We start from the raw sequence: 27,561 nt of genomic DNA, 5'->3' as shown, positions 1-27,561 counted from the left end.
CGTTGCCATAATCTTTGTGGCACACGGACAGCCCCTGGTACGACCTGCTGTGTTTGACCAGCTTCCAGTTGCCCTAGTATTGTACCCCTCATAATGTCATCAATATGTGTTCTTTGAGCCATTTTCAACACACAGCCACCATTAGCATGACTGAAAAAGTCTGCACACTTACTCATTGCACGGTACTCTGACATGCACCAACAACCTCTGCATATGTGGACTGCTGTCAGCGCCACTGAGCGACAACCGCAGGACAAATGCACCGCATGGTCATACCCTGAGGTGATTTAAACCCGCATACCACCCACCAGAGCATTGTTTCACCATGTATCAGCATTATCCTTAATTTATGAGCGGGGGTGTAGTAATCTAAAGTGCAGGTTCTATGTTGTCACAACACTTTGCTTTGTTAATGATAAGACCATTCCAATTTCGATTATACAAAACATTTATGCATTCATAACTTGTGTGTATCGTTTCAGCATTCCATGCTTGGTATGAATTATAAAGTATAAGTCCTGTTTAACTGGAGCCCATTCTGCATTGTTTTCTTCACATCATTTCTTTTGTTGCAGTCTTTTGCAGGATGAAGACACACCACTTAACTAATAATTTGTATAGTCCTACACAAAAGTAAAAATTACAGAAATTCAGATCGAAATAAGATTATCTGTTTCGAAATCTTAAATTCAAGTATCATGCTATCTTACAATTCTTATAGCTGCAATTATCTAAGGATAAGCCTATTAACTCCACTTTTATTAACTACTCAGTAATGAACTGTACAGGATACTACTTCAAATTATCTCAATAAAAACTTGATGTAATAATACAATAACATTTTTAATTTATATTACATAAATACTGCACTTGATTTAAATTTTGGTATATTTTTCGTTAGTTTATAGTATGAGCACTGGAGAATAACCAGTATGAGTGGTCATTGGAATCACATGGGATGTTAAGGTTCATTCATACTTGATGGATAGAAACAGAAAATCACTTCAAAATATTCCGCAAAGCATTACAAATGGCGAAATCCCCACAGGTCGTCAATTGGACGGAATGGTACGAAACAGGACTTTTCCGTGATGGTTTCTCAGGATGGAAATGTCGTCGTTGGCGTTACTGCAGAAAACTAAGTCGTTGTCTGCTGACTTCGGAAGTTAACCTATTTTTGCCTTGCTCGCGCAAGTTATAGTTATTACCAAACGTTGTGAGAAATTGCGATTGTTGAGATATAATTCCTCAGAAAACGATAAATGATCTAGATTTTACAACATCTGAACAGAACTGACAACTACACTGTGTGTAAATAAAAACACAAAATTATGAAGCAATTTTTTGTAAATAACTTTTTATTAGGTCAAAAGGCCAGCTTTATTGAAGGAGAAAAATGTGTTTGGCAAAAGAAAGTAATGAATCAGGTAAGCAGACTTTACATATTCCCCTATACATGCTGTACTGTTTCATGTACTCTTAAGTCTATTTTTTGCTAGTAAATAAATGCTGATATTTTTGTAACTTTATTTCCTTTTTCAGCAATTTAGCATATAAAATTGGCCCACAACGTCTGTTATAAAGTTTGTTTTGGCCATTAATTAACTTTATAGTTGCTAGTTCCTTAATTCCGACGATGTATTCCAACGTTTTACGTCACAGATGGTATCTCATAACCTCACTTTCGCCTTTGGGTATTGGGCTAAATGAATTGACTTCATTTAGATGATCCATCCAGTGTGAACGTCACCTGAGAGTTCCCTCCGTTCTGTTATGTCTAGTGTGGATTGGCATCCCACGACTGAATGTTACCTATGGTGTGCGTTGTTCTGTTAGTATTCTCATTGCTAATATGTCTGCCTTTGCAAAAACAGACATAAGATCTGATAGGATAGCCACAATCAATGATTTTACAATGTAACTTTTAATCTGTCTTGATTGCAAAATGTTTATTCATATGACCGGTTTCGGTTACTCTACAATCATCTCCATATCTGTAATGATAATGGTACTAATTTACCATTTCAAGAATGCAAGCCTCTTTCACTCTACCTAATGAACATAAAATGTACCAGCATGTACCTAATATTTCGGTTACAGGAGTAACCCGTCCAAATACAGCAACTTTCACATCCTGCATCACATAAAATTGGTTAGTAGAATGCACATCATTTATATTAATTATAACGCTATTACGGATAGGTGGCGTCTGGTACATTTGTTACATTGTATATGCACATTCTGTATTCAGTAGATTTTTGTAATCAACTTTTATCTCTAAAAATACTTAATTAAAATCTGAGGATGTCAGGGTTAAAACCTGTACTTATCAAAATTAAAGAACACAATAAAATTATCATTTTTATACGATCTAAAAACAAAGAGCGATTTATATATCTTGATTTCCTCCATGGTCTGCTTTAATTAAGTATTTTTAGAGATTAAAGTTAATTACAATAAAAATCTACTGAATACAGTATGTGCATATGTAATGTAACAAATGCAACAGGCGCCACCTGTCGGTAATAGTGTTATAATTAATGTAAATGGCGTGCATTCTGCCAACCAATTTTATGTGATGCAGAATGTGGAAGTTGCTGTATTTGGATGGGTTACTCCTGTAACCGAAATATCAGGTATGTTGTGGTACATTTGATGTTGATTAGATAGGGTGAAAAAGACTTGCATTCGTGAAATGGTAAATTAGTATCATTATCGTTACAGATCTGAAGATGGTTCTAGAGGAACCGAAACCGGTCATATGAATAAACATTTTGCAGTCAAGACGGAAAAGAAGTTTCAATGTCTACCTTTGCTTCTCTAACTGTACTGTCTGGCGACGTTGCTACTTAAATAACATCGTCGTTGCGGACGGGTAACAATAAAAAGAAACCGAATTACCGCTTTCTTTGCGGAAACAATGTGGAATCATCGCCAGTCGTATGTACAGCTCGCTTAATATCGATATCACATCGATACTTCATACGTCTTTGACCGAAGCTCGTTATGTGTATCGTTGATGTGTTTGTATTTACTTATTGTATGGTGATGGCAAGAAGCAGAAAAATTTTGAAATACTGGTTTCTTATCGCTGTTTTAGTAGTTATTTTCATTGCTGAAATCGTACCCCATTTAACTGCTGACGGCGGTTGGTTAATATTTCTATTAGCTAACATGCTGTGTTCTTTAGACTGCCAGAAATTATAGTGCTGTTTGTTCGCTATTATTATGTTTTTTTTTAAGGTTTACCGTGGCCCGACACCAGCGCGAAGTATGGAACAGTACCAATCGTATTTCTTTTAAGTGGCTTAACTCTTCCAACCGATAATCTGTTGACTGCTGCCAAACAGTATGATTTACATTTCGTCACCCAGTGTTTTTCACTTTTATTTACTCCACTCTTCGTCAAACTTTTGACTGTTGTTCTTGCGCCAACTGGTGTGGATGATTGGATTATGAAAGGGTACTTTGCATTTGTATTTCCAGTAATGGAGTATACAGAGGCCGCTCGAGGCAGCTTAATGTTTCCAGTGAAGTTTTATCATTTCTAGCAGTATGCCTGTCTCATCGTCATCCGTCGTGGCTACTATTTGTGCAGACGGCAACGAGGCAGCTGCAATAGTAAACTGTATTGTAGGTGCACTTCTTGGAATGATAACGACGCCACTTATATTGTTGATACTGGTATGTTTTCTTCGGTGGGCATTCGTACCTTCTTTTTGTATAACAGTGGTTTGTGTTATTCTTATTTCATTGTTACAGATAAGATCAGCAGCAGTGGTTTCACCTGTCAAATCATTGCATGACCTAATTCTCACTGTGGGCATACCACTGCTTGTTGGGCAAATTGTTCGCAAAGTAACCGGAATGAGACTGCAACACAGTATTGCATTGAAGATTAGACAGTTGGCGTTACTGATGACTGTGTTTATAACCTTTTGTGACATATTTATGTCACATCTAGATGTAGAATTACAGCCCATTAATGTACTAGTTTCAGTTTTCTCAGGTAAGCCACACTGCACAAAAGGTGCAAACCTAAGGCTACAGTTATGTTTTAGATGCCCCCACCCCCTCCACGCCGATTCTGATTGAGCACAACCGAGTTCTAGGTTACGTTGGAAGGTGACAGTTTGGGTTTGAGTTGGCTAAGCCAGTGAATGCGAATCAGATCTGGTTTTGGTAACAAATTGACCAGTAGCCAAGCCTAATGTTCATGTCCGTGCTGTGTTGAAAAAAATTAAAAGGGGGTTCCAGTATGTAATTTTTACCCGCACCTGGAGTTCCCACTTATCGTGAACAGTTGCCTTATCACTTAGGCTATCCGAGCATGCTCCCCAGACCAATAAAATCTTCCATATGTCATGCTGTCTACATTCTTGAGTCATAATCTTTGGGATTACGGAAGTGTCCGATTCCACCAGTCTGCTTTGACCCTGACTTCTTCACTATGGCAGAAACAGTAATTTTAAGCATCTTGAGGGTCTTAGGGTGAGGACGAGCTAAATATAATAGTAAAAAAAAAAAAAAAAAAAAAATTCAACATTCTGCTACACCAACATAATCTGCAGGAATCGGACACTTCCCTTGACTTATATAGGTCAACCACAGGTGACAATACCAAAACACCAACACCTACAACTACGGAAATGGTAATCAGGCATTTCCGGTGACCTATATAGGTCAACCACAACTACTGACACCAAAACACCTAAAACTATGAAAAATAAAACCAAAACCATAACCTCAAAAATCCACAAACCAAACATCCCTATATAAATTAAAACACATTCGGTACACCATAAATACACAAAATATCACAACAAGAGAAAAAAAAAAAATTACTTACCACCAACAAATTCCGGCACTGCAAACTAGTTTGGCCAGCACAACTCCCTCCCCAACTCACACAGGCACAAATTGAACATCTTCCCACGCTACAAACAACAAACCAATAACACCAAACAAAAATGCCAAACACACAAACAACAAAAATTGATAACTCATTGAAAAAACTTCCAAACCTTCTGTTTGGAATCACAAGCACTGCCAACAACTTCACACATCTAGCACCAAGGCTCAAGTGAACCAAATACAACAGCACACACACACACACACACACACACACACACACACACACACACACACACACACCACCACCACCACCACCAGAGGGCACCATGAAACACAACAAGACACATCTACAAACACAACCAACTCACAAACACCGTGCCTTAATGACACCACACACCACAACACCCTTACGTCATGGGTCAAAGCAGACAGGTGGAATCACACCCTTCCATTGGGCCTAGTCTTTTGTTGGTGTTAAAGGTGGAGTGTGACCACACCAGAATCTACTAACGACTGATACGCAAACTGCTTAACCATAGAACACTAAAAGGGGGGGGGGGGGGGGTTGTAACTACGTTGTTACCAAACTGACGTAAATTTTACTGTTTCATATTTTGTTCAATGGATGTCATAATCTATAGTTCATGCACTAGTTAATTACAATTATAAGGTCTCCAATGGTATGCTACATAGAAAATTTCCTGTTTACACACACAATGACAATACCAAATTGGTCCTTAAAGTTGAGCTATATAGCTAAACTGGTATTGTTGATACCAGTTATGGGTAAGTGGCATAACGTCAAATATCTTATACCTGGCAGTGAGCCATATGTTTTTTTTAAGGCCAAATATTGAAGCAGATCTATAGTATTCTTAAAGCACTTTCAGTCTTAGGATTCCAGCACCAAACGGGGAAAAAATATTGAGGGATTCTTCTAATTTAGTCAAAGCTATGTCCTATATGTAGGTTACATGTTTTAAATAGATGAGGTAGACAGAAAAGGTAGTCTGGCCCTAAAATCTTATCGATTCTCTTAGTTTATTTAAAAATTTAGATATACAAGAAAGTTTTGTACATATAATGGACAAGTTTTGACTTTTGTAGAAGTATTCTTGCCCTTCTTCATTCTCTACAGTAATAAGTGGACTCCACTCAAACAATAGTTTTTTCATATACTTCCTGCTTACACTGTAACGTCCTTACATTATGAGTCATGCTCCCCAATATTTGGCTAATTATACATTACGTTGAACCATCGAAGGCCCTTGTGAATATGAAGATTCTGAGAGCAATGTCAGAATATATACGTTTTATATTTCTCCCCATCCAAACACAGTCATTTATGGTGAAGTCCATTTAAAATAAAAGTAAACTGCAACAAAATAGAAAGCCACTTTCGACTCTGCCTAACTTAAGGTGTGAGTAGCAAATCCAGTTTCATTATTTAGAACTATGAGGAAGTTACTGAAGGTTCATTGCTGAAAAACATGGGAAAATCTTTGCTTAATTTGTTGCCCAAGACTGACAAGATGTATGGTTTGTAGAGGCTGTAATAGGCAAGTTTCCTCCACTTTGTCGGGGGGGGGGGGGGGGCACAGTAAAATATACAAAATGCAACATTGACATAAACAAAATTGAAAGGCCAATACGATATAAAAAGTGTACAATGTATAACAGTGCAAAAAGCCAAAATGTGGGACCAGTACACACACAAAAATTCATGAAAACTAATGAAAGGCTGTTTCTTCAACATCAGTTGACTTTTGTAGCTCAACTGATACCAAAATAGTAAAACAGCACAAGCAAAATCAAAAGGCGAGACCAATACACTCTACCAAAAATTGTGAAAATTAACAAAGGCAGTATCAACATTATTAGTTGACCTGTCTGCAGTACCACAAAGCCAAAACTTGCTTATATGACTAATACAGAAAACCTAACCTCAGGTAAAATGAACTCCATGATACCTACCAATCACAGACCAACATTATCACCAGCAACTAACATCACAGTCCAAACTTTCTTAAAAAATACCGTTAACACCAGTTTTGATAAACAAGAAAAACACTGTTACCCACACCCTACAGTCATAAAGGAAGTCATGTGGTGATTTAGTACACCATGGACTGTCCCATGGACATGGTCAGTCAACTTGTACTGTGAATAAAAAATGTTGCCAGGGCATAATGTCACTTATGATACTACACCTGCACACTGCGTATGTAATAGTCAATCGAAGTGCTTCTACAATGACAAACTGTGCTACGCTACCTTTACTTCATTCAGGGTCTTTACTTACCTTATTGGTGATTGTGTTGATGACAACTCTTGCTTGTGAACTAGTTTCCAAAGTGAAAAGAGTCTCATTGCTATACCAAGTGACAATCAGTATGGAGTCTTGTACATTATTTGTATTCGGAAAAAGGCAATTTATACTACAAAAGCTGGTTAATGGATCTTCACGGTTTAGATCACAAATTCTCATTTCAGTGCGATAGATGTCAGACATCATATATGGATTCTCTAAGTGGAATATCATAGTACACCATGTGCCAGATAGAGAACTTCACCAAAAGGAATTCAGATTACTAGACCCTTTGCTCAAATAAGTGTTGCAAATAGCTCAGGCATTGTAACTCTCATTTAACAGGCTGAGGCACAAATAGAGCAATCTCAAAAATTAGAAAAATAGTATGCATCAAAAAGTTTGTCATTTGTGGGCATTTCAAATAATAGTACAGTGTAAAGGCAATGATCATTTTCAGCCAGCTATAAGCACCTACCAAGCAAACATTACTACCATCTTGGCAGCAAACTGGAACTTGCCATGTAGCAGGACACATCAAAGGCAGCCAGCAGTTTGTGCACTTAATGTTTTTTCTTTCAGATGACCAACATAAGAGATGTTTCCATAGTGCAAACCACGAGTGTTGTGCCAAAGGAGGCCATTTAGCAGCTGTATGCAGTAGCAAGCAAGCATAGTATTTCTCAGAAGATTCAGATAGCCAAATTGACATTAACACACTGGAAACTATTTTGTTATCCAGATTCTGATAAACCATTTATAATATCAGCAACTAGTGTCTTTCTGCACACACTGGTGCTACAGTGACTCCTGTCAGCTTTGAAACTTATCACCAAACCACCTCCATGCCATTATCCTGAACTAACCATCATTTTGTGTTGTTGAAACTGTCATTGTAGCCCTTTATGTGAACCCAGAGGGGGAGGGGAAATTAAGTATCTGGCAGCATTATAAATACCACAGCACCAGAACTATATATGCAGGGGCGAGGGGGGGGGGGGGGGCTGGGGAGGGGCAGTCACTCGCCCAAGAGGTTGCATCTTGCCAACAGCGAATGAGATGAACATTTTGTAAGCCACAAGGGGATGGGCAGTCACGTCTTACCACAGGTAAGACATATCACCACAGAATTATTCGTTGCTTATGGTATTTTTCCTGCTTGTGTCTGTCTACTAGAGCTATTGGACAGTTTCTGTGGTGCAAAACTTAGTGACATTACTTGAACTTTGCAGATGATTTTGCCTTGAATTATTGGTGACTGTGCTGTGGACAGTTCTTTAATACAAACTGGTTTTCAAAGTAAATAAACTTTCATTCATGCACCAAGTGACAGTTATTGGTCAGTATAGCAAATTATTAGTATTCTGCACTAAAGTGTGACTGTGGGCTAGCATTGAAACAGGATCACTATACAGATTGAAAATAAAATAAAGTGGAATTAAATGAGACAGTTTATAAGCAAGAGATACAAAAATGTGTATGCAATACAAAACGCTGTCTGTCTACAGAAGGCATATTATCAATTCTCTGCAGTTTTTAATGGCTACATCCCTGGAATTTCACACTGTACGCATTCCTTACGTATTATTATAACTTGGCAAAACTGAAACATTTCTGCACATTGTTTTACACTGCACCACCTGGCGGTAGCCTTTGTGGGTTTCTGTCAGCACTTTCAAGTGTGTGTGCATGTCTGTATGATGCATCCTTTAATTTTGGCTGAAGATGGAATACATATTCCTAGAGCTGTACTCTGGTGCTAGAAACAAAATGATTCTGAAATCTATATCTATGTAGTCAGTAGTTTCAGTAGTTCATTATCAATACCAAGGGAGTATGACATTTGAATGGTTCATGGATGCGACGTACACACTGCAGACATCCAACTGTTCTCTGCGAACACCATGTTTCTTGTGTGTGACTAAATGGGCTAACTGTTACCGTTATTCCATATGACAAATTGCCTGTAAGGAAGTATTGGGTATGCTTTCTTGTTAGATATCACCAATTTTGTGAAGTGATCACCTGTATCAACAGCAGAAGTTTTTTTTATTAAACACTGACAGTAACTTTTTGTGTGCATAAAGTTGTTTTATGTATCACTTCCTTCAGTAAGTGTTTGCAGACTGCAATTAATGCATTTCTTGAACTCTTATATTCTTGAAAACAAACAAATAAATAAACTTATTTAATTGTATCTAAAAACACAGACGATGTGACTTACCGAACGAAAGTGCTGGCAGGTCGATACACACACAAACAAACACAAACATACACACGAAATTCAAGCTTTCGCAGCAAACTGTTGCGAAAGCTTGAATTTCGTGTGTATGTTTGTGTGTCTATCGACCTGCCAGCACTTTCGTTTGGTAAGTCACATCATCTGTGTTTTTAAATATATTTTTCCCACGTGGAATGTTTCCCTCTATTATATTCAACTTATTTAATTGGATAGATAAAAAAAATCTACTCACCAAGCGGTGGCAGAACACACACATAAAATGTTGTGACTGGCAAGCTTTCGGAGCCAGTGGCTCCTTCTTCAGACAGAAGGGTTGAAGGGGAAGGAAGAAGAGTGAAGAAAAAGGACTGGAGAGGTCTAGGAAAATGGGTAGATTTTGGGAAAGTCACCCAGAACAGCAGATCATGGGAGACTTACCGTACTTCTCATCCTGTACAGTAAGTCTCCCTTGACCTGCGGTTGTGGGCAACTTTCCCTAAATCTACCCCTTTTCCTAGATCTCTCCAGTCCTTCTGCTTCATCATTTTTCCTCTTCCTTCACCTTCAACCCTGAAGAAGGAGCCACTGACTCTGAAAGCTTGGCAATCACAACAGTCTTTAATGTGTACGTTCTGCCGCCGCTTGGTGAGTAGATTTTTTTTATCTATCCAATTAAATAATTTTATCAATAATTGATTGTTTTTGTTGTTATAAACAAATAAATAAAATGAATTGGTATAAGACTTTTCTTCAGCCATGTGCGTATTATAATGCTCATATGGTATTTTGAAATTTATTTTGATGTATGTGCAAAATGTTGAAATTGATGTGTTTCCTACTAATAGAATACATTAAATTAGTTTCATGCTGTTGCAGTGGTAATTCTACAAATGACATTGCTACTTCTCATTTTTTGGACAACCAGATATCTGCCATCAAAGTTTTCACTACAGGACACAAAGGCAATTATGTTCTGTTCAACACACAAGTCTCTCTCCCTTGGTGAGCCATTGTAGTTATGTTTAATTTGACGCATGAAGGCACTCCTAAAAATGTTTTGTAAATATTACTCAATTTTTCTTTCTTTTTTATATATTTTGCTCCAGGTATCTGCTTAAAAAAATGCAAAGGCTGACTGAAATATTTCAAGCATTGCTACGTCAAAATTTCTGTTCACTCTAAAGAGTAATAGAGGGAAACAGTGTCTTGAAAGAAAGAAGCATTTGAGAAGGCCTTTCCCTTGACATTTTTTTTTATCTGTGAAATGAACATTAATTTCTTTGTATAGCCTTACTTTCAAGTACTCATGCATTTGTTTTCCAGAAAATCTAGATCTACTGTAATATTCATTTATGTGTTTCTGTCAGCCTTGACATAATTTCCATAACTGTGGCATGTGGAGACATCATATGTGTCATATCTCGATGTCAGACATTTTTTTATTTGATTTTCTTGTCGTTAATCCACATTTTTTTCTGTTATTACATAGGGCAAGCTTTAAATAAAGTACCAAAGTATTTTTGGTTTGGTGTTGATGAAGGGCAGTATATGCAATAAAGAAATAATGTCAGCTTATGGTAAGAGGCATGTTTGTGAGGGAGGTGTAAAAATTATTCAGATTCTGAATTATGCATGGATGCATGGTTATGTTGTTCCAGACAAAGGTAACGTGAAGCTTCTGCAATTTACTTATTACAGGAGGTATTTACCTGAACAATATTTCATGCATTTTCAGTGTTCAACTTTATTGTTATGTACTATCAAGTATAGCACTGACTAATTTGTTCCTTCATTTCCTGTTGCATGAGATTTTTGAACTATTTCTAGAAATTGCTTTAGCACTGATATCAAATGTGTCACTGGCTATGTTTATTTGCTGTAATTGTGATGAAGTGTGAAACTTTCAGTTGTTGCTTATAACGCTGTGGAATGATTCATAGTTTTTCCTTCAGAGGCTGTACAGTGCCATTTTATTGCAAATGTATTTTAGTGTAAGTTGTTTGATGTATAATGTTTCAAAAGGTGCCTTGATTTGCATTCATCCTTAAAACATGATGCATATGATCAAGTTAGCCACATGAAGTACAGCAAAATCTGAATTTTATACAGCTTTAAACTGTTTTCGTGTATCATTGTCCTTTGATTGTGTTGTCAGAGGAAAATAAACATCGCTGATTATGAATTCTGAGAGATAAATAATTATGTAAATGTCTGATGCCTTCTGTAATGCTTAGATGTTGGTCACTGTCTGCAAAAGCTGAATATAAAGTGTACCTATAAATCTTATTTTGCAGTTGCTCTTGGCGACCAAGACAATGGACTTAGCATATTGTGTGTCACTGGACTTTAGCATATTGTGTGTCACAACTATGAGAAAATGCTTCATGGCCGGACAAAAGGAGGATACAAGTATATGCACTCAGGTGTTCCCAGGATCCTATAAATGACTTTTACTTTTGGCTTGTTAGTTCTATAAGTGTTAGCGAGACAAACTATCATTTTCTCTCTTATTACAGTAATGCATCTGCAATATGAACCATCCCACACTCTGAGTAACTGCCAGTTCCAGTTTTTAATGGTGTTGCCTATCCACAGGATGAAGTGAACAAACTGTCTTCAGGCAAACAACTGAGTTGTTGGCCTCAATGCTGCAGGAGGAACTCTACAATTCTGCTAGGTTTCATATTTTCTAAAATGGGAACAGATGTTTTAGATTTTGTTCTGAAGAAAATCACTTTGTTTATTGCCATGAAAATAAAGGCATTAGCAAATTGGCAAGAGATTCTTAACAGTCCATACAAATTGCGATTGTTTCATGACAGCTCCAAGCACAGTCCTAAGTATGTTCCCTTGCTCAACAGGAAAATATACATTGAAGTGATGAATATAAAATTAATGACTGATTTACTAGAACATTATAACCACGACTGCTAATGCTAACAAATCACAGAATCTACATCTGTACTCTGCAAGGCACCTTATGGCATGTGGTGAGTTTACTTTGTATACCACTGTGACTTCCCTCTTTTTCCTGACCCAGATGCATATTGTTTGCGAGATGAAAGGTTGCTGGTAAGCTCCATGTAGGCTTGAATCTCTTTAATTTTATCTTGATCGCCCTTTCCATGAGATATACATAGGAGGAAACAATATATTGGGTGACTTCTAGAAACACACACTCTCAGAACTTTAACAGTAGGCCATACCACAATGCAGAATGCCTCTCTTGCAGCACCTGTCACTGGGGTTGGCTGAGCATCTCTGTGACACTTTCACTCTTACTAAATAAATTTATAATGACATGTACTGCTCTTCTTTGAATCTTCTGTATTATCAGTCTTGTCTGGTATGGATCCCATACTGACAAACAGTATTCAAGTATTGGTTGAACTAGTGTTTTATAAGCTACTTACTTTATTGATGGTCTATATTTCCTGAGGATTCTTCCAGTGAATCTCAGCCCGGCATCTGCTTTACTTGCAGTTAATTTTGTGTGGTTGTTCCACTTCAGATCACTCCCTATGCATAATGCTTCCATCAATTGTTATGCAGTTTTGTAATCATACAATAAAGGGTCTTCCTGTGTATATATTCACAGTATGTTACATTTGTTCATGTTCAGGGCCAATTGCCACTCCCTGCACCAAGTGTTGATACTCTGCAGGTTGTCCTGCATATGCTACAACTTTCGAGGTTTATGTCTTCTCTGTATACAACAGCATCATCTGCAAACTGACATTATCTGCTAGGTCATGTATACATATTGTGAAAAGTAATGGTCTTATGCCTTCCAGAAGTCAAGGAACAAGCAATCTACCTGTGCGACTCTGCCTGTATCTAGTGGTTTGTAAGTCTCATGGATGAACAGAATGAATAGTTGAGCTGCTAATTCTTTGGCTGGCACATAAACAATACTGATAATGTTTCAGCTTTTGGATGAATCCTCCTTTATAGATATAATAATACCAGAAAAGGAAAGTTGCCACTCACCATATAGCGGAGTTGCGATAGACACAACAAAAAGATTCACACAATTATAGCTTTTGGCCATTAAGGCCTTCGTCAGCAGTAGACACACATACACACACACACTCACACAAACACAACTTGCACACACGTCTGCAGTCTCAGAGAACTGAAACCACACTGTGAGCAGCAGTACCAGTGCATGATGGGAGTGGGGAGTGGGTGGGGGTAAGGAGGAGACTGGGGCAGGGAGGGGGAGGGGTAGTATGGTGGGACTGGTGCACAATGAAGCATTGAAGTTTAGATGGAGGGCAGGAGATAAAGAAATTAATGATGGCTGTCTAGTGCTGGAATGGGAAGAGGGAGGGGGCTGGATGGGTGAGGGCAGTGACTAACGAAGGTTGAGGCCAGGAGGGTTACGGGAATGTAGGACGTATTGCAGGGAAAGTTCCCACCTGTGCAATTCAGGAAAGCTGGCGTTGGTGGGAAGGATCCATATGGCACAGGCTGTGAAGCAGTCATTGAGATGAGGGATATCATGTTTGGCAGTGTGTTCAGCAACAGGGTGGTCCACTTGTTTGTTGGCCACAGTTTGTTGGTGGCTATTCATGCGGACAGATAGCTTGTTTTTTGCCATGCCTACATAGAATGCAGCACAGTGGTTGCAGCTTAGCTTGTAAATCACATGACTGGTTTCACAGGTAGCCCTGTCTTTGATGGGATAGGTGATGTTAGTGGCCGGACTGGAGTAGGTGGTGGTAGGAGGATATACAGGACAGGTCTTGCATCTAGGTCCATTGCAGGGGTATGAGCCATGAGGTAAGGGATTGGGAGCAGGGGTTGTGTAAGGATGGATGAGTATATTGTGTACATTTGGTGGACGGCAGAATACCACGGTAGGAGGGGTGGGAAGGATATTGGGCAGGACATTTCTCATTTCAGGACATGACGAGAGGTAATCGAAACCCTGGCGGAGAATGTAATTCAGTTGCTCCAGTCCCAGATGGTACTGAGTTATGAGTGGAATGCTCGTCTGTGGCTGGACTGTCGGACTTTGAGAGGTGATGGGAGGATAATTACAGTCAGTGAAGGCTTTCAGTGAGACCCTCAGTATATTTTGAGAGGGATTACTCGTCACTGCAGATGCGACAGGCAAGGGTGGCTAGGCTGTATGGAAAGGACTTCTTGGTATGGAATGGGTGGCAGCTGTCGAAGTGGAGGTATTGCTGGTGGTTAGTAGGTTTGATATGGACGGAGGTACTGATGTAGCCATCTCTGAGATGGAGGTCAACATCTAGGAAGGTAGCTTTGCAAATGGGGGAGAAGTTGTTGAGGTTCTGGAGGAATGTGAATAAGGTGTCCTCACCTTCAATCCAGATAGCAAATATGTCATCAATAAATCTGAACCAGGTGAGGGGTTTAGGATTCTGTGTTTTTAGGAAGGATTCCTCTAGGTGGCCCATGAATAGGTTAGCATAGGATGGTGCCATGTGGGTGCCCATAGCCGTACCACAGATTTGTTTGTAGGTAATGCCTTCGTATTTTCTTCTCATAATATTCAGTAGGTTTATATTGGTATTCCACTCTTGACATAATTGTTTTCTATTGAGTACATATATTGTGGAACTGCTTATACTTTTTAATAAAAGAAAAAAAATGTTGAGATGTTATACACTGAAGTGTTGAAGTTGAACTGTTGAACACAGTTCTGAAAAATTACTAAGGAAAGGCAACCTTGAATGTTGCAACACAAACAAACTACAGCATAGAGAAAAATACCAACTTCAGATTGGAAATTAGAATACCAGAATTAGTTCAGAAATAGTCTTGCTTCAATGCAAAATGCTCTCTTTCCCATGATAATAACAGACAAGATAGCACACCCACCAAGTAGAAGAGAAGTCAGAGTGACACCAGCAGATATGAAGTCTGTTCAAAAAATTCCAAAACTTTGTCTACAAAATTTTTCTACAGTTATCTTTCACTTATTGTGTATGGCCTCCTACAAAATACTCTCCTCCACAACTGACACACTGCTCCCAACGCAGTTGTGGTATGCCTCTCGCTGGATCGCACAAAACGCCATCTGCGAACTTTCCTTTATCTCTTCTATTGTTGCAAATCTTCATCCTTTCAATGGTGTTTTCAACATTGGAAATTAAAAAACAGGTCTGCAGTTGCCAAGTGTGGAGAGTGCAGAGGAGGAGGAAGCAGCACAGTTATTTCGTTTTATGTTGCATTAGTCGCGCACCAACAGGGATTAATGTGCAGGTGCATTATTGTGATGCAAGAGCCATGAACTGTCTCGCCACATTTCAGGCTGTTTCCTTGCCACATTTTCTCGCAGATGTCATAACACATCCCGATAATACCATTGATTAACAGTTTGTCCCTGCGGCACGAATTCATGAAGAACTAATCCTTCAATGTAAAATAAAACTGTTAGCATGGCTTTGACATTTGATCAGATCTGACAAGCTTTTTGGGTCTTGGAGAACCTTTCCCAACCCATTGTGAAGACTGAACCTTGGTCTCAACATCATAACATAGACCCACCTTGAGCTGTGGGTGAAGTTGGCAGCAACGCAATGCTTTCCAAGATGCTGTGTCTCGATTTCGTGACATGATCCAGCTGAAGTATTATGTTCTTCTGCAATCTGCTGGACAGGCAGTCTTCGATTGACATGCACAATTTCATTGACATTCCTGACATGAGCATTGTCAGTAGATGTCAAAGGGTGTTCCGAATGAGGGTTATCTTTAACTTCCATCTGGTCATTTTTAAGCCGTATGAACCTTTCGTAACATGAGTATGTTTTAAGCACTCATCACCATAGGCTTCCTGCATCATTTGTTGTGTCTCTGTAAAGATTTTCTTGAGTTTCACACAAAATTTAATGCAGATGCATTGCTCCTCTTATTCTGCCATCTCGAAATTCACAAACAGTTACACATTAAACACAGGTTTGTGCAGGAATGCCAACTGGATTTTGCTCCAACACACCATAGATTGCGAAATAATGAATGTTCCAGAATTTTTGAACAGATCTCATATACCTATTAATGGAAACAATCTGTCTCAGCTTTTGGAACAGAAGTTGTTGAAGCAGTAGGCATTGGAAATGTATAGAGAGAGCATATTTAGAACTTACACAAATAGTGACCATTTTCATGAGAGAAAGGGCCTATTAAAAAAGTATATAGTAGCTGGGAGATGGCAAGGTTAGTATTCATTTAAACAGTACTCATTTAATATGAGGGAATAGAATGAAAGGTGTGATATTGTGGCAGTAGCCCAAGTGGAAAAGTGTCAGGTCAGTGAGAGAAGCTACTGTTTAGCAGGTATTGTACACAGAGAAATGAAAGTGATGTACAATGGAACATTCAGATAAAAGAGAGAAGAGGCTGGATACACTAAAAAAAAGCTAGTCATAGAGTTACAACCCAGTTTCAGATGAGCTGTTACTGAAGAAATAAACAGGTAAGTCACTGAACATAGTTTCACATCCCTCTCCAATGATTTTGATTTATGTTTTCTGTGGTTGCTTAAGGCAAATGCTGGGATGGTTCCTTCGAAAGAGCATGGCTGATTTTCTTTGCCATCCTTATCTATTCTGAGCCTGTGCTCTGCCTCTAATTGGCTTCACTGACCGGAAGCTAATTCCTAATCTCCCTTTCTAGTCATACAGTAAACCTTTTTAACAAAATACTTACTAGTTTTTCATAGTGTTATAAATGTAATAATTGTATATTGAAATGCTTCTTTACAGGAATTCCGATTCTAAGGACAATGTACTCTGGTTACGGGCACCTTTATAGTGCATCACTGCCATTGTTGCTGTACTATCCAAGTCAAATCATACTGGGAGAACTGCTTGGACAGCACATGAAAAACTGGGTGAATTGGGATTCTGGACATGATAAGTAACAAAATGAAGTCTCATGTTGCATCTGGATGAATATATTCAATGAAGATGCAAATTTACCTCCATCATCACGCAGAAAGACGCAGGAGAAATGATTAACCATAAGAATGTTGTTTCAGTTGAGTAATTTTGAACTTTTTTCCCACATTACCTAATTAGTTGCTCATATTGGTCACTGTACAGAATTCAGAGAACTTAAAAAACATAATAAACTGCTTAATGTCCCAAGTACTTCATGGTAGATTAAAACTATATGCCAGACTTTAATTCAAATCTAGAACTCTGGTTTTTGTGGCTACGGTTCTATAACCTGACCTATCTACACTCACGGTGAATCAGTACAGTACTTCTTTCGTAGTATTACAACCTAAGAGAGTTCAATGCTAGAACCATGGCCATGAAAACCAGACATTTAGAGTTGAGTAGCCATTAAGTATACAGGTTTAAAACGGCATAAGGGTCCTTTACTTGCACATAGTCTTTCCACAATGAAAGGTTTGATATGGACATTATAAACTGCTTAAACAAGCACACTAACTATCTGAATTAGGATAAGTTGCTACCACCACAGAAGGGAGTGGTGAACAGCAGTCAAGCCTATTTGAAAGTAGACTGCTGGCTACTTTTATCTGTGGGATAAAGTCCTACCAGATGAAGTCCTACATCATCTCCAGGCACAGGTGCTCAGTGGGTTCTCAGTTCCCAGAAATGGTGTGTGTGTGTGTGTGTGTGTGTGTGTGTGTGTGTGTGTGAGAGAGAGAGAGAGATAGCAATCATTGTATTAGAACATTGATGTAGAACTTCGTAGATTGAACAGTTTCCTGAGGAGTGAATGGTAAACAAGGAAGAAAGTACCACACACTCTGGAGGGGGAAATGAGTGATAACACACTTTATTTTTAGGAAGCAGTGATTTGCAACTTCTAAATATTTTCAAAAAATCTCAATTTTCACAGTACTTTGCAATGAAGTGACACACACACCTACGGGACAAATCTCACTTTTTCAAAAGAATGTAATAGTTGTGGTTAATTAGATGAGAAATGAAATTGGAATTATGGTTAGTTTCTTTGAGATAGGAAAATGCAAGTGTAATATACACTACTAACAAGGAAGTGAAAGTGGAAAGATCAGGTCGTAAGAGTATGTTGTGCATCTAAATTGTGAAACACTAGTAGTAAGTAATATATTTAGCCAAAATAATGATAAGTGGACAATGAGAGCAACAAATAATTCAAAATTTTCTTGCTGGGTTTGTATGAGCCTCTTGATTTTTTTTTCCATTTTTAAGAATTAAATTTGGTTTCTTAAACTCTATCTTCTGAAAAATACAATGTATTTCTTCTTTCAGTTTACCCAAACATGTTCCTATTAACCTTAGGAGGGTGGCTTCTCAAACTGGGAAAAAAATTTTCCTGAGAATTGCAGGCGTGATGAGGAAAATGGTGTCAAGAAGTTCCTGATAAATTAATGGCAAGCAGCAGATGGGTGGGGTGGGATGAGGGGTGGGGGGTGAGCCTACCATAACAATGAATTTTCTTTTTTCTCAGCTGACCTATATACCAGCCACGGGCAGTAGTTTAACAGTAGTTTTTAAACATCGATGATTTCTATCGAGTAATATCCATATAATTATCACACTTTGAGATATTAAGTATTTTAAAATTTGTGATTTACAAAATTTAATTTCATGCTAGGTTAAAAATGTGGAATTCCCTGAGATTCCCCTGATTTTTGTAATTTCCTGAGAATACCAAGTTTTCCCGAAGAACTGCCTCCCATGTTATCTTCTGTGGGCTCTCAATTTATTTCTATAAAAATATTATAAAGTGTTCATAGTTGTTTTTCTATTTTGGGCCTAATGTGATTTTTTAGTTGTGTTTGAAGTGCTCACTTAAAAGCAAATTAATGGTGAAGCTGGCTCTGTTCAAGTTGGATTGTTTTTATATCTTTCTGGCTTGACAGCTTGTCATTGGCAGAGTACCCCTTTTGAGGTACTTACTTTTACCAATGTATGCATGCATTCAGAGTGCTTTCTTTGCTGGCTGCAATTACATACACAGTTTGCACTGTTTCATCGATATTTCACTTCTGTGGAAAACTACAAATAGTCTTTCATATCAATTGGTCCACAGCCACATGAATTTCTTGAGGGAAGTCATTTTCCAGCATACATTGTTTTACTCTGAAATAATCACTTTATTTCATTATTTAGCAATTAGTTACTTTCACCTCATTGGCTGCTACCAGGTAGCATTTACCTTAACTGCAATTGTGTTAGGAACAAGTTAGTCACTTATACACATCTTACCAAGAAGAATGTTCTCTCTCAGCTGCCTCATTTTGACTTTTGCTTTTTGATACTTGAGCCCAGTACTCCACAGAGTAATGCATCAAGGAGGCAAAATTAGCTATCACTAAATAATGAAATAAAGTGATTATTTCAGAATAAAACAGCCTGCACAGTAAAATGACTTTTGGCAAGACATCCATACAAATGTACATATTACAACCTTTATTTCAAGGTATTATCCATTCTGTTCTATTCAGCTGTTCTTCCAGATTCTTTTTGCTTTCTCTGACGGAGTTACAACCTCTAAAACTTCTTTTTTCTTTTCTCCATGAACTTCAATTCCTTTCCAAATTTCTCCTTGTATTCCTTTACTGCTTGCTCATTGTACAAATTACATAATGTTGGCCAGAGGCACCAACCCTGTCTTATTCCCTTCTCAGGCACTGCTTCTCTTTCACATTCTTTCATTCTTTATAACTGGAGTTTGGTTTCTTTACAAGTTATAGATGAGTTTTTGATCTGTGTATTGTATCCAATCTTAACTTCAGAATTTCAGAGTGTTGCAGTCAACATTGTCAAAAGCTTTCTCTAAATCTACAAATGCTATTTAGGGTTGCCTTCCTTCAATCAACATATCTTGTAAGGTAAGTTTGCCTTGGTCATCCCTACATTTCCCCAGAGCCCAAAATGATCTTCCCCTATGTTGGCTTACATCAGCGTTTTTTTTTTTTTTTTTTTTTTTTTTTTTTTTTTTTTTTTTTTTTTTTTTTTTTGTCGGAAGTTTGCAACCATGACTTCTTAATCTAATGCTTGGAATTATTTACATTCTCTTTGCTGTCGCCCCCCCCCCCCCCCCAAGGAGTTTGCCACTCTTTGGTGGGTTCGTGTTTGGCTACCCCAGGGCCCCAGTCTTTGCAGCATCTTTTCCCTTCTGTGCTGCATGTCTGTCCTCTTGCTATTCTCTTTCACCTCCCATGGGGAACATGTCTGGGATGTTTTTGGGAGTTTTCCGTAGCCGACGTAAGAACAGTCTCACCAATCTTTTTCGTTCCTTTTTTTTTCCTTTAGTCATTCACCTCCTATCCTCCCTCCACTTTGGCATTTGAGGCTCCTCTTTTTCTTCTTCCTCCCCGTGCTCTCCTGAATGTGAACATCGCCTGGGCCTGGGGCGAAGGATCAGGTTGAAGTGAGAGTATGATCTTGCTCCCTCATAGTAAAGATGGCGCTGTAGCACTCACAATTCTGAGAAGTGAAGGGTATTGCCCAAGCCTCCTCCACTCATTGCCAATGGAGGAAGGAAGGATGATGGTGGGAGGTGCTCGAAATGTCTGCAAAATGGCAGCCCATGGTGTTGGAGATAGCAATAGGGCTCACTATCTGTCTGCTACTATCAGGCCGGAAACTGTCAATCTTGTGATATATGCCTCTACGTCCTTTCATTTGTCCTCTAGCCATGCCTGCTTAGCCATTTTTCATTTCCTGTGGTTCCTCTGTTAGGTGCTCGGGAGTTGTGACCTGAGATGTGAGTAATCACCGAAGGCGGGTGAGCCCCCCCCCTCTGAGGGGCCCCCCAGTAGGAAGGAGCGCATCATCGGAGATGTGGGCAATCATGGGGTATTTTCCCGCAATGAGCCAATCATCATCTTTGTAGTCCATGTCTACCAAACATAAACGGAATGAAGGTGTCAATCCAGAGACCCTCCCAGTTGCACCATGCTTCCTCATGGTTTCAGATATTGAAGATGGTCAGTTCTTTGCAACAGTAAATCCATTTGTAATTGAAAAAGGCGCTGATGTAGTTGCCGGCCCTGTGAAATCCTGCTCCCATTTACACAATGGTATTTTGCTTTTGGAGATTACTACTTATTCTCAAGCACAACTGCTTGCCGCTTCGCTTTTCCACGGCTATCCTGTTCGTGTTGAGGCCCATAGAACTCTGAACTCTTCCCATGGTAGTTGCAATATAAAAAATGCAGTAAATGAAGCAGGTGAAAACTAATGTCTCAAAAATGAGATCAACAGGAAGTGAAAAATGGCTAAGCAGGCATGGCTAGAGGACAAATGTAAGGGCATAGAGGCATATATCACTAGGGGTAAGATAGATAGTTTCCAGCCTGATAGTAGCAGACAGTTGCTATCTCCAACACCATGGGCTGCCATTTTGCGGACATTTCGAGCTCCTCCCACCATCACCCTTCCTTCCTCCATCGGCAATGGGTGGAGTAGGCTTGGGCAATACCCTTTGCTTATCAGAATTGTGAGTGCTACAATGGCACCTTTACTATGAGGGAGCAAGATCATACTATCACTTCATCCCAATCCTCTGCCCCAGGCCCAGACGCTTGTTCACATTCAGATATTGCAGCATCTTTCTCTTGCGGGCAAGCACTTTCTGCTTCATATGTACAACTGCATCTGGGCAGAGGGCACGTCTCTCAGACACTGGCATGAAGCCACTGTCATACCCATACTTAAGCCTGGTAAGGACAAACACCTTCCTTCTAATTACCACTCCATTTCTCTCACCAGTTGTGTTTGCAAAGTGAAGGAATGTATGATTCATGCCCGGCTAGTATGGTGACTTGAGTCTTGCAATTTACTAACCACTGCACAGTGCGGATTTCGAGAGCACCGTTCTGTAGTTGACCATCTTGTCACTTTATCCACCCACATCATAATAGTTTTCTGGGGGAAATCCCAGACTGTGGCCGTGTGTTTCAGTTTGGAGAAAGCCCAGGACACCTGCTGGAGGACTGGTATCCTCTGTACTCTCCAGACCTGGCACTTCTGTGGCCACCTACCCCATTTCCTTCATGAATTTTTAGAAGACTGAGTTTTTCAAGGTATGTGTGGGTTTAATGCCTTGCCAGAAAACTTTATCCAGGAAAACGGCGAGCCTCAGGGTTCTGTCCTGAGCATCGTCCTCTTTGCTATCTCCATTAACACTATCATGGGCTGTCTCCCGCTAGGCATCTCAGGCTCCCTGTTTGTTGATGATTTTGCCATCTATTGCACTTCTCCACGGACTTGTCTTATTGAGCGGTATCTTCAGCAATGTCTCAATCACTTTCACTCATGCAGCATCAACAACGGCTTTCGTTTTTCCACTGACAAAACCATCTGTATGAATTTCTGGCAGTTCAGTTGGTTTCTTCCGCTGCCTTTACATCTTGAGCCTGTTGCTCTTATGTTCATTGAAACTACGAAATTCCTGAGTCTCATGCTCATTGGGAAACTTTTTTGGTCCTCCCACATGTTTTACCTGGCAGCCTGCTGTATGCAGTCTCTCAATGTCCTACATATCCTCAGTGGTACTTCCTGGGGAGCAGATCATACCACCCCTCCTCCGTTTGTACTGGCCCCTTGTCTGTTTGAAACTAGATTATGGGTGTTTTGTTTACGTATCTGCTGTGTGTCCCTCTTATGCCATCTTAATACTATACACCATTGTGGCATCTGTTTGGCCACTGGTGCCTTTCTCACTAGCCCGGTTGGAGTCTGTTTACAGGAACTGCCAAACTACTGCTGTCCTAACACTTTGACTTTCTCCTCAGTTTGTCTGCCATGTGTGGCTACCCATCAAATGCCTCCTTCTTTGACGACTCCTTTGATCGCCAGTATGGGGTGTGTCCTTCTTCTCTGTTACCTCCTGGGGTTCACTTTCGGCTCTTGCTCTGGTAGCTTAACTTCCCCAGTTGGTGTAAACCTTTCACCTCCTTGGCTAAGTGTGGTGGCCCATGTTCACCTTGACATCCATTCATTTGCTAAGGACACTACTCCAGCCTCGCTCTATTGCCTTCACTTTCACAACCTTAGCATGGAACTTCACAATAGTACCTTTGTGTACACTGATAGCTGTCAGATTAACCATGGTGTCGGGTGTGCCTTCGTCAATCGCACCGACGTTTTTTGGCATCAGCTTCCAGAACACTGCTCAGTATTTACAGCAGAGATTTTTGCCCTGTATCAGGCCATGCAGTACATCCGGCAACACAGGCTTTTCAGTTGCTCCAACTCTCTTGCCCTTCAAAGCCTCTGCGTGCCGTACACCGCCCATCCCTTAGTGCAGCAGGTCCAGGAGAGCTGTCACTTGTTCGCTCTTGATGGAGCCACTGTGATGTTTATATGGGTTCCTGGTCACATCGGTCTGACAGGAAATGAGGCTGCTGCCAAGGCTGCAGTCCTCGTACCTTGGCTCGCTAGTTCTTACATTCCCTCCATCACCACACAGGATATTAAGCCTCTCCCAGAGGCTTGGACGGCCTCCTCTCGGCCCTCTCACCATGAGGAGATCATTTTAGCTAGGTTGCATACTGAGTACTGTCTATTTAGCCATCGCCATTTGTTAAGTGGTGCTCCCCCACCACTTTGTACTCACTGTGCTCAACCTTTGACAGTCCGCCATTTCCTGATGGATTGCCCTTTTTTTTTTTAACTCCTTACATTCTCATTTGTGTTTGCCATCTGAGTTATTGGCCGTTTTAGCAAACAATGTGCACATTTTACTTTTTATCCGTCATAGCAGTATGGCAAAGGTCATTTAATTTTTAGTTCAGGACCTCTGTTTCTCTAGGGCATATTTTATAAACCTTCCTCCACATCCGTTTTCAGCCATTTTCTCTTCCATCATTTGGGATTAACGTGTAGTTGTTTTTAACTCCTCTCTTTGTCTTTGTGTTCTACAGTCTGAAATGGGCACGTATGAACCTAGTTGTCTTTGCACCCAAAAACAAAACAAAACATTCTTTTTGCTTGTTGTGCATATCTTACATATCGGCTGAAATAGTTTTGTCATGGCTAGCTCTCCCAGGAGTCTCAGCAAAACTGAGTGTGACATAGTGCACTCACTGAAAGTCCATTGTATGTAAATTTAACATTCATTTATCATTAATAATCAATCAAATTTAAAAACAAAGACCATTATCACAGATAAAAAGTGGAAAATGACAGCTCTTCTGTCAGTCATAAGATTTACAATTGGTAATGAAACGACTTTGAAAAGTAATAAGCTCCTCCTCATATGTGGATAGAAAAAAATGAATGTATATATCACAGTGACAAACAAAACTGAATCCATAACCGAGTCTTTTTCATTGATTTGTATAATGAACGTACATGACCATCATGCCATTATACATGAATTTGAGTATTATATTAGCATATTTTTTAACAATGGTATGTTTGACACTTATATTGTCCAGCTTTTAAACTTAGAAAATAGATACTGCAAGGGTTCATACCAGTAAGTGACAAATATTTGCCTCAACATGAGACGGAGAGAGAGAGATAAAGTTGCCCTGACTGGAAATACATACATGTGTAGCTGTTGCTTTAAACTATGAATCTTTGACTTCTTTTATCATTGAGCTAGGAAGTTCCTTAACACTTTTTCTGAATTATGGTGTTTTTTTTGTTAAACTTCCACTTTCTTCCTTGTTTATCATCAATAGTAAAAATAAGGTAAGTAAAGCAGATTGAAATTGTAAGTCTTTATAATGCCATTATCCTTACATAGGTGTACTTCGATTACAGCTTCTTCAACCTATCTCAACTGGTTTGAAATTTAATTCCAAAAGGAATTTGTGAGGTTAAATTTTGCCAATTTAATGTATGGTGCTATAAAACATTGAAATTTTTTGGTTAATATGATGAAGAGAATAATGCAACATATTTGGAGAGGACGCATTATGTAGAGAAGCCCAAATGGATTACCCAGTTTGGTGAGCACATCCTGTTTGGCAGTATGAAATGTGACTTGAATTAAGCTGTAGATATTAGGGATGAAATTGTTTGATCAATTCTTTGTTGCATTCTGTGCATGTAGCATTGAAGATTTAGACTTAGAAATCCCATTTGCATTGTAGAACATATAGCTGATAGGAGAAGAAAAAATAATTTGTGAGACAAGGAAATATTTCACTGCACAAAGCTTCAAATTGAAAAAAGGATCTGTATTATTTTGTGAGAAATAAGATGATTTCAATAATTAAGATTTTTGTGCTGTATAATTCCTAATGTGGCTACAGAGTGGTTACGTAATGCAGCACAACCGCAGAAAAAGAAGCAAATCTCCTGTTTCAAGTTTGATATAATGATACGTCTCACTGCACTACAGGAAGCTGCACTTAAACCTATTGCCAGGTGTCAAAAAGGAAGAAAACATCACCTGTGAAAGCCTTCAGTGTAGGTTCAAATGAAGTAACACTTCCTTTGCATTTGCAAAAATTATTGAAGTAAAATACCAATGGGGAAAAAATATAATGTCAACAGAAAATCGATGCAAGAATTCAGTGACCTGTAAATGAGTAGTCTAATGTAATTATACATTGTTGAATTTTTCTGTGAGACAGCATAGTAGTCACGTGTTTCAGAAAGGAAAATTTGTATAATCTTCGAAATCAAAATATTTGGAGGTGGGTCCATGGTACAAATATATGTGGACTGAAGTATGGATCACCATATTTTGTGACAAAAGCAAGCAGATTGGTACCAGTGTAGCTGAATGTTACTTTGTAGTACTTGGTGGCTAATTAACGATGACAAGCTGGAGACTTGTCAGACTGACACACTATCAGTAGAACAGCATTAAAATTAATGGCAAGGAAGTTGCACAATAAAATTGATGGAGCATGAGTTTTGGAATAACTGGAGACTATACTCAGTAACATTAAATAACAGATCAAGTTTAGGGACAGTAAGAGGTTTCAGTTGTCTCCCAACCTCACCTATATAGAAGGAGATTTTTAACAGGTTAGTTTTAATAGCTTGTTATAAGTAGTATAAGCATAGTAGTGGCAAGGCTACAAACAGTAGATCCAAGTGGACATTAGTGTAAGTAAATGGATGCAAAATATAAATAAGAACTATTACATATTACTGCTGTTTGTAAAAGCAATGCTGTAGAATTGGAACAGTGATATATATCTTTTATTTTAGATACTATGTGAAAGGCTCTGTGTGTATCATACACCCATCCACCCTCCATCCCTCCGTCCGTCCGTCTCTCTCTCTCTCTCTCTCTCTCTCTCTCTCTCTCTCTCTCTCTCTCTCTCTCTCTCTCTCTCTCGCTCCCTCTCTCCCCCCTCCTCCTCCCCCCTCCCTCATCCCACCACCAATCCCTGTCCACAACCTGTAGAGAAGTAGTCAATGTTTGTAGCTCTAGCAACATGGACTCAGTCTAAATGGAAGTCAAAGAAGGTTAAATGTCCTGTCAGCAACAAAGTCATTAGAGATGCAGCCACAATCAGAATGGGGAAGTATACCGGCTAGCTGTGTCCATATACAATTTAGGGAAACTGTGGAAAATCACAAGCAAGATTACCAGGTAGAAAATTTAACCCTGGTCTTCGTGAATGTAAGTCCAAGGCCTCAGCTGCTGTGAGGAAGAAGAAATATTATGGTTTAATGTCCCATCAACAATGAATTCATTGATGTTGGAACACATCACCAAATTGGAAAGGATGGACAATGGAAATTGGCCATGCTCTTTCGAAAGAACCATCTTGGCATTGCATTGGCTTAAGAAAGTTAGGTAAATTGCAGAAAATCTAAACCTACGTTGTTAGATGGGGATTTGAACTGCTGCCATACTGAATAATAGTCCAGTGTCATACCACTGTGCAACCTTGATCAGTCATAATCACTCTACCTGTTTTGTACAACTTTGTGCACAACAATAAGGAGAGGTGGGCTACACAGTGATGCAGCAATTGTCATCGTAGGAAAGCTGGACAAGAGCAGAAATGATTAGCGAGCAAGTTAACACAGCAAATAGAAGATTTATTTAACTTGTATTTCTCCAAGTGAAGGAAGACTCATTACAAATATTGTAGCAAGAAATAAAGTCCAGCTATCTGTGTCCAGAAGGAAGAGGCCTGCTGAGCATGAACAGCGGTATTGTAGTTAGGAGGCTCCAAGTACTAGTGGATTGAGTGGCTGCCATTGTGGTGACAGAGGGCGCTCATAGTACTGAGCGGGTGCACACCATTGTGGCT

The 27,561-nt window shown here is 39.2% G+C and overlaps 1 protein-coding gene across 6 annotated transcripts in view; it reads left to right on the top strand.

The window, feature by feature from the left end:
* Positions 1–3,020: 3,020 nt before the first annotated feature.
* Positions 3,021–27,561, top strand: part of LOC126419850 (sodium/bile acid cotransporter 7-like) — a 30,000-nt gene continuing 5,459 nt past the window's right edge. For 2 of the 6 annotated variants that reach the window (XR_007576008.1, XR_007576009.1), the window contains exons 1-6: positions 3,021–3,148; positions 3,244–3,463; positions 3,537–3,684; positions 3,763–4,009; positions 10,260–10,385; positions 17,120–17,393. Coding sequence is in view for 4 of the 6 variants with exons in the window: in XM_050087104.1 (XP_049943061.1) it covers positions 3,043–3,148; positions 3,244–3,463; positions 3,537–3,684; positions 3,763–4,009; positions 10,260–10,385; positions 17,120–17,277 (1,005 nt within the window). In the remaining 2 variants the exon portion in view is untranslated. Of the gene's footprint in view, positions 3,149–3,243; positions 3,464–3,536; positions 3,685–3,762; positions 4,010–10,259; positions 10,386–17,119; positions 17,507–27,561 lie in introns of those variants that run through there. The other 4 variants (XM_050087106.1, XM_050087105.1, XM_050087104.1 and 1 more) reach the window with 4 other exon arrangements.

Source organism: Schistocerca serialis, chromosome 9 (genome assembly GCF_023864345.2).
Source record: "Schistocerca serialis cubense isolate TAMUIC-IGC-003099 chromosome 9, iqSchSeri2.2, whole genome shotgun sequence".
Classification (NCBI taxonomy): Eukaryota; Metazoa; Arthropoda; class Insecta; order Orthoptera; family Acrididae; genus Schistocerca; species Schistocerca serialis.
The sequence above is the reverse complement of the archived record's forward strand: the minus strand, read 5'-3'. Positions and strand labels throughout refer to the sequence as shown.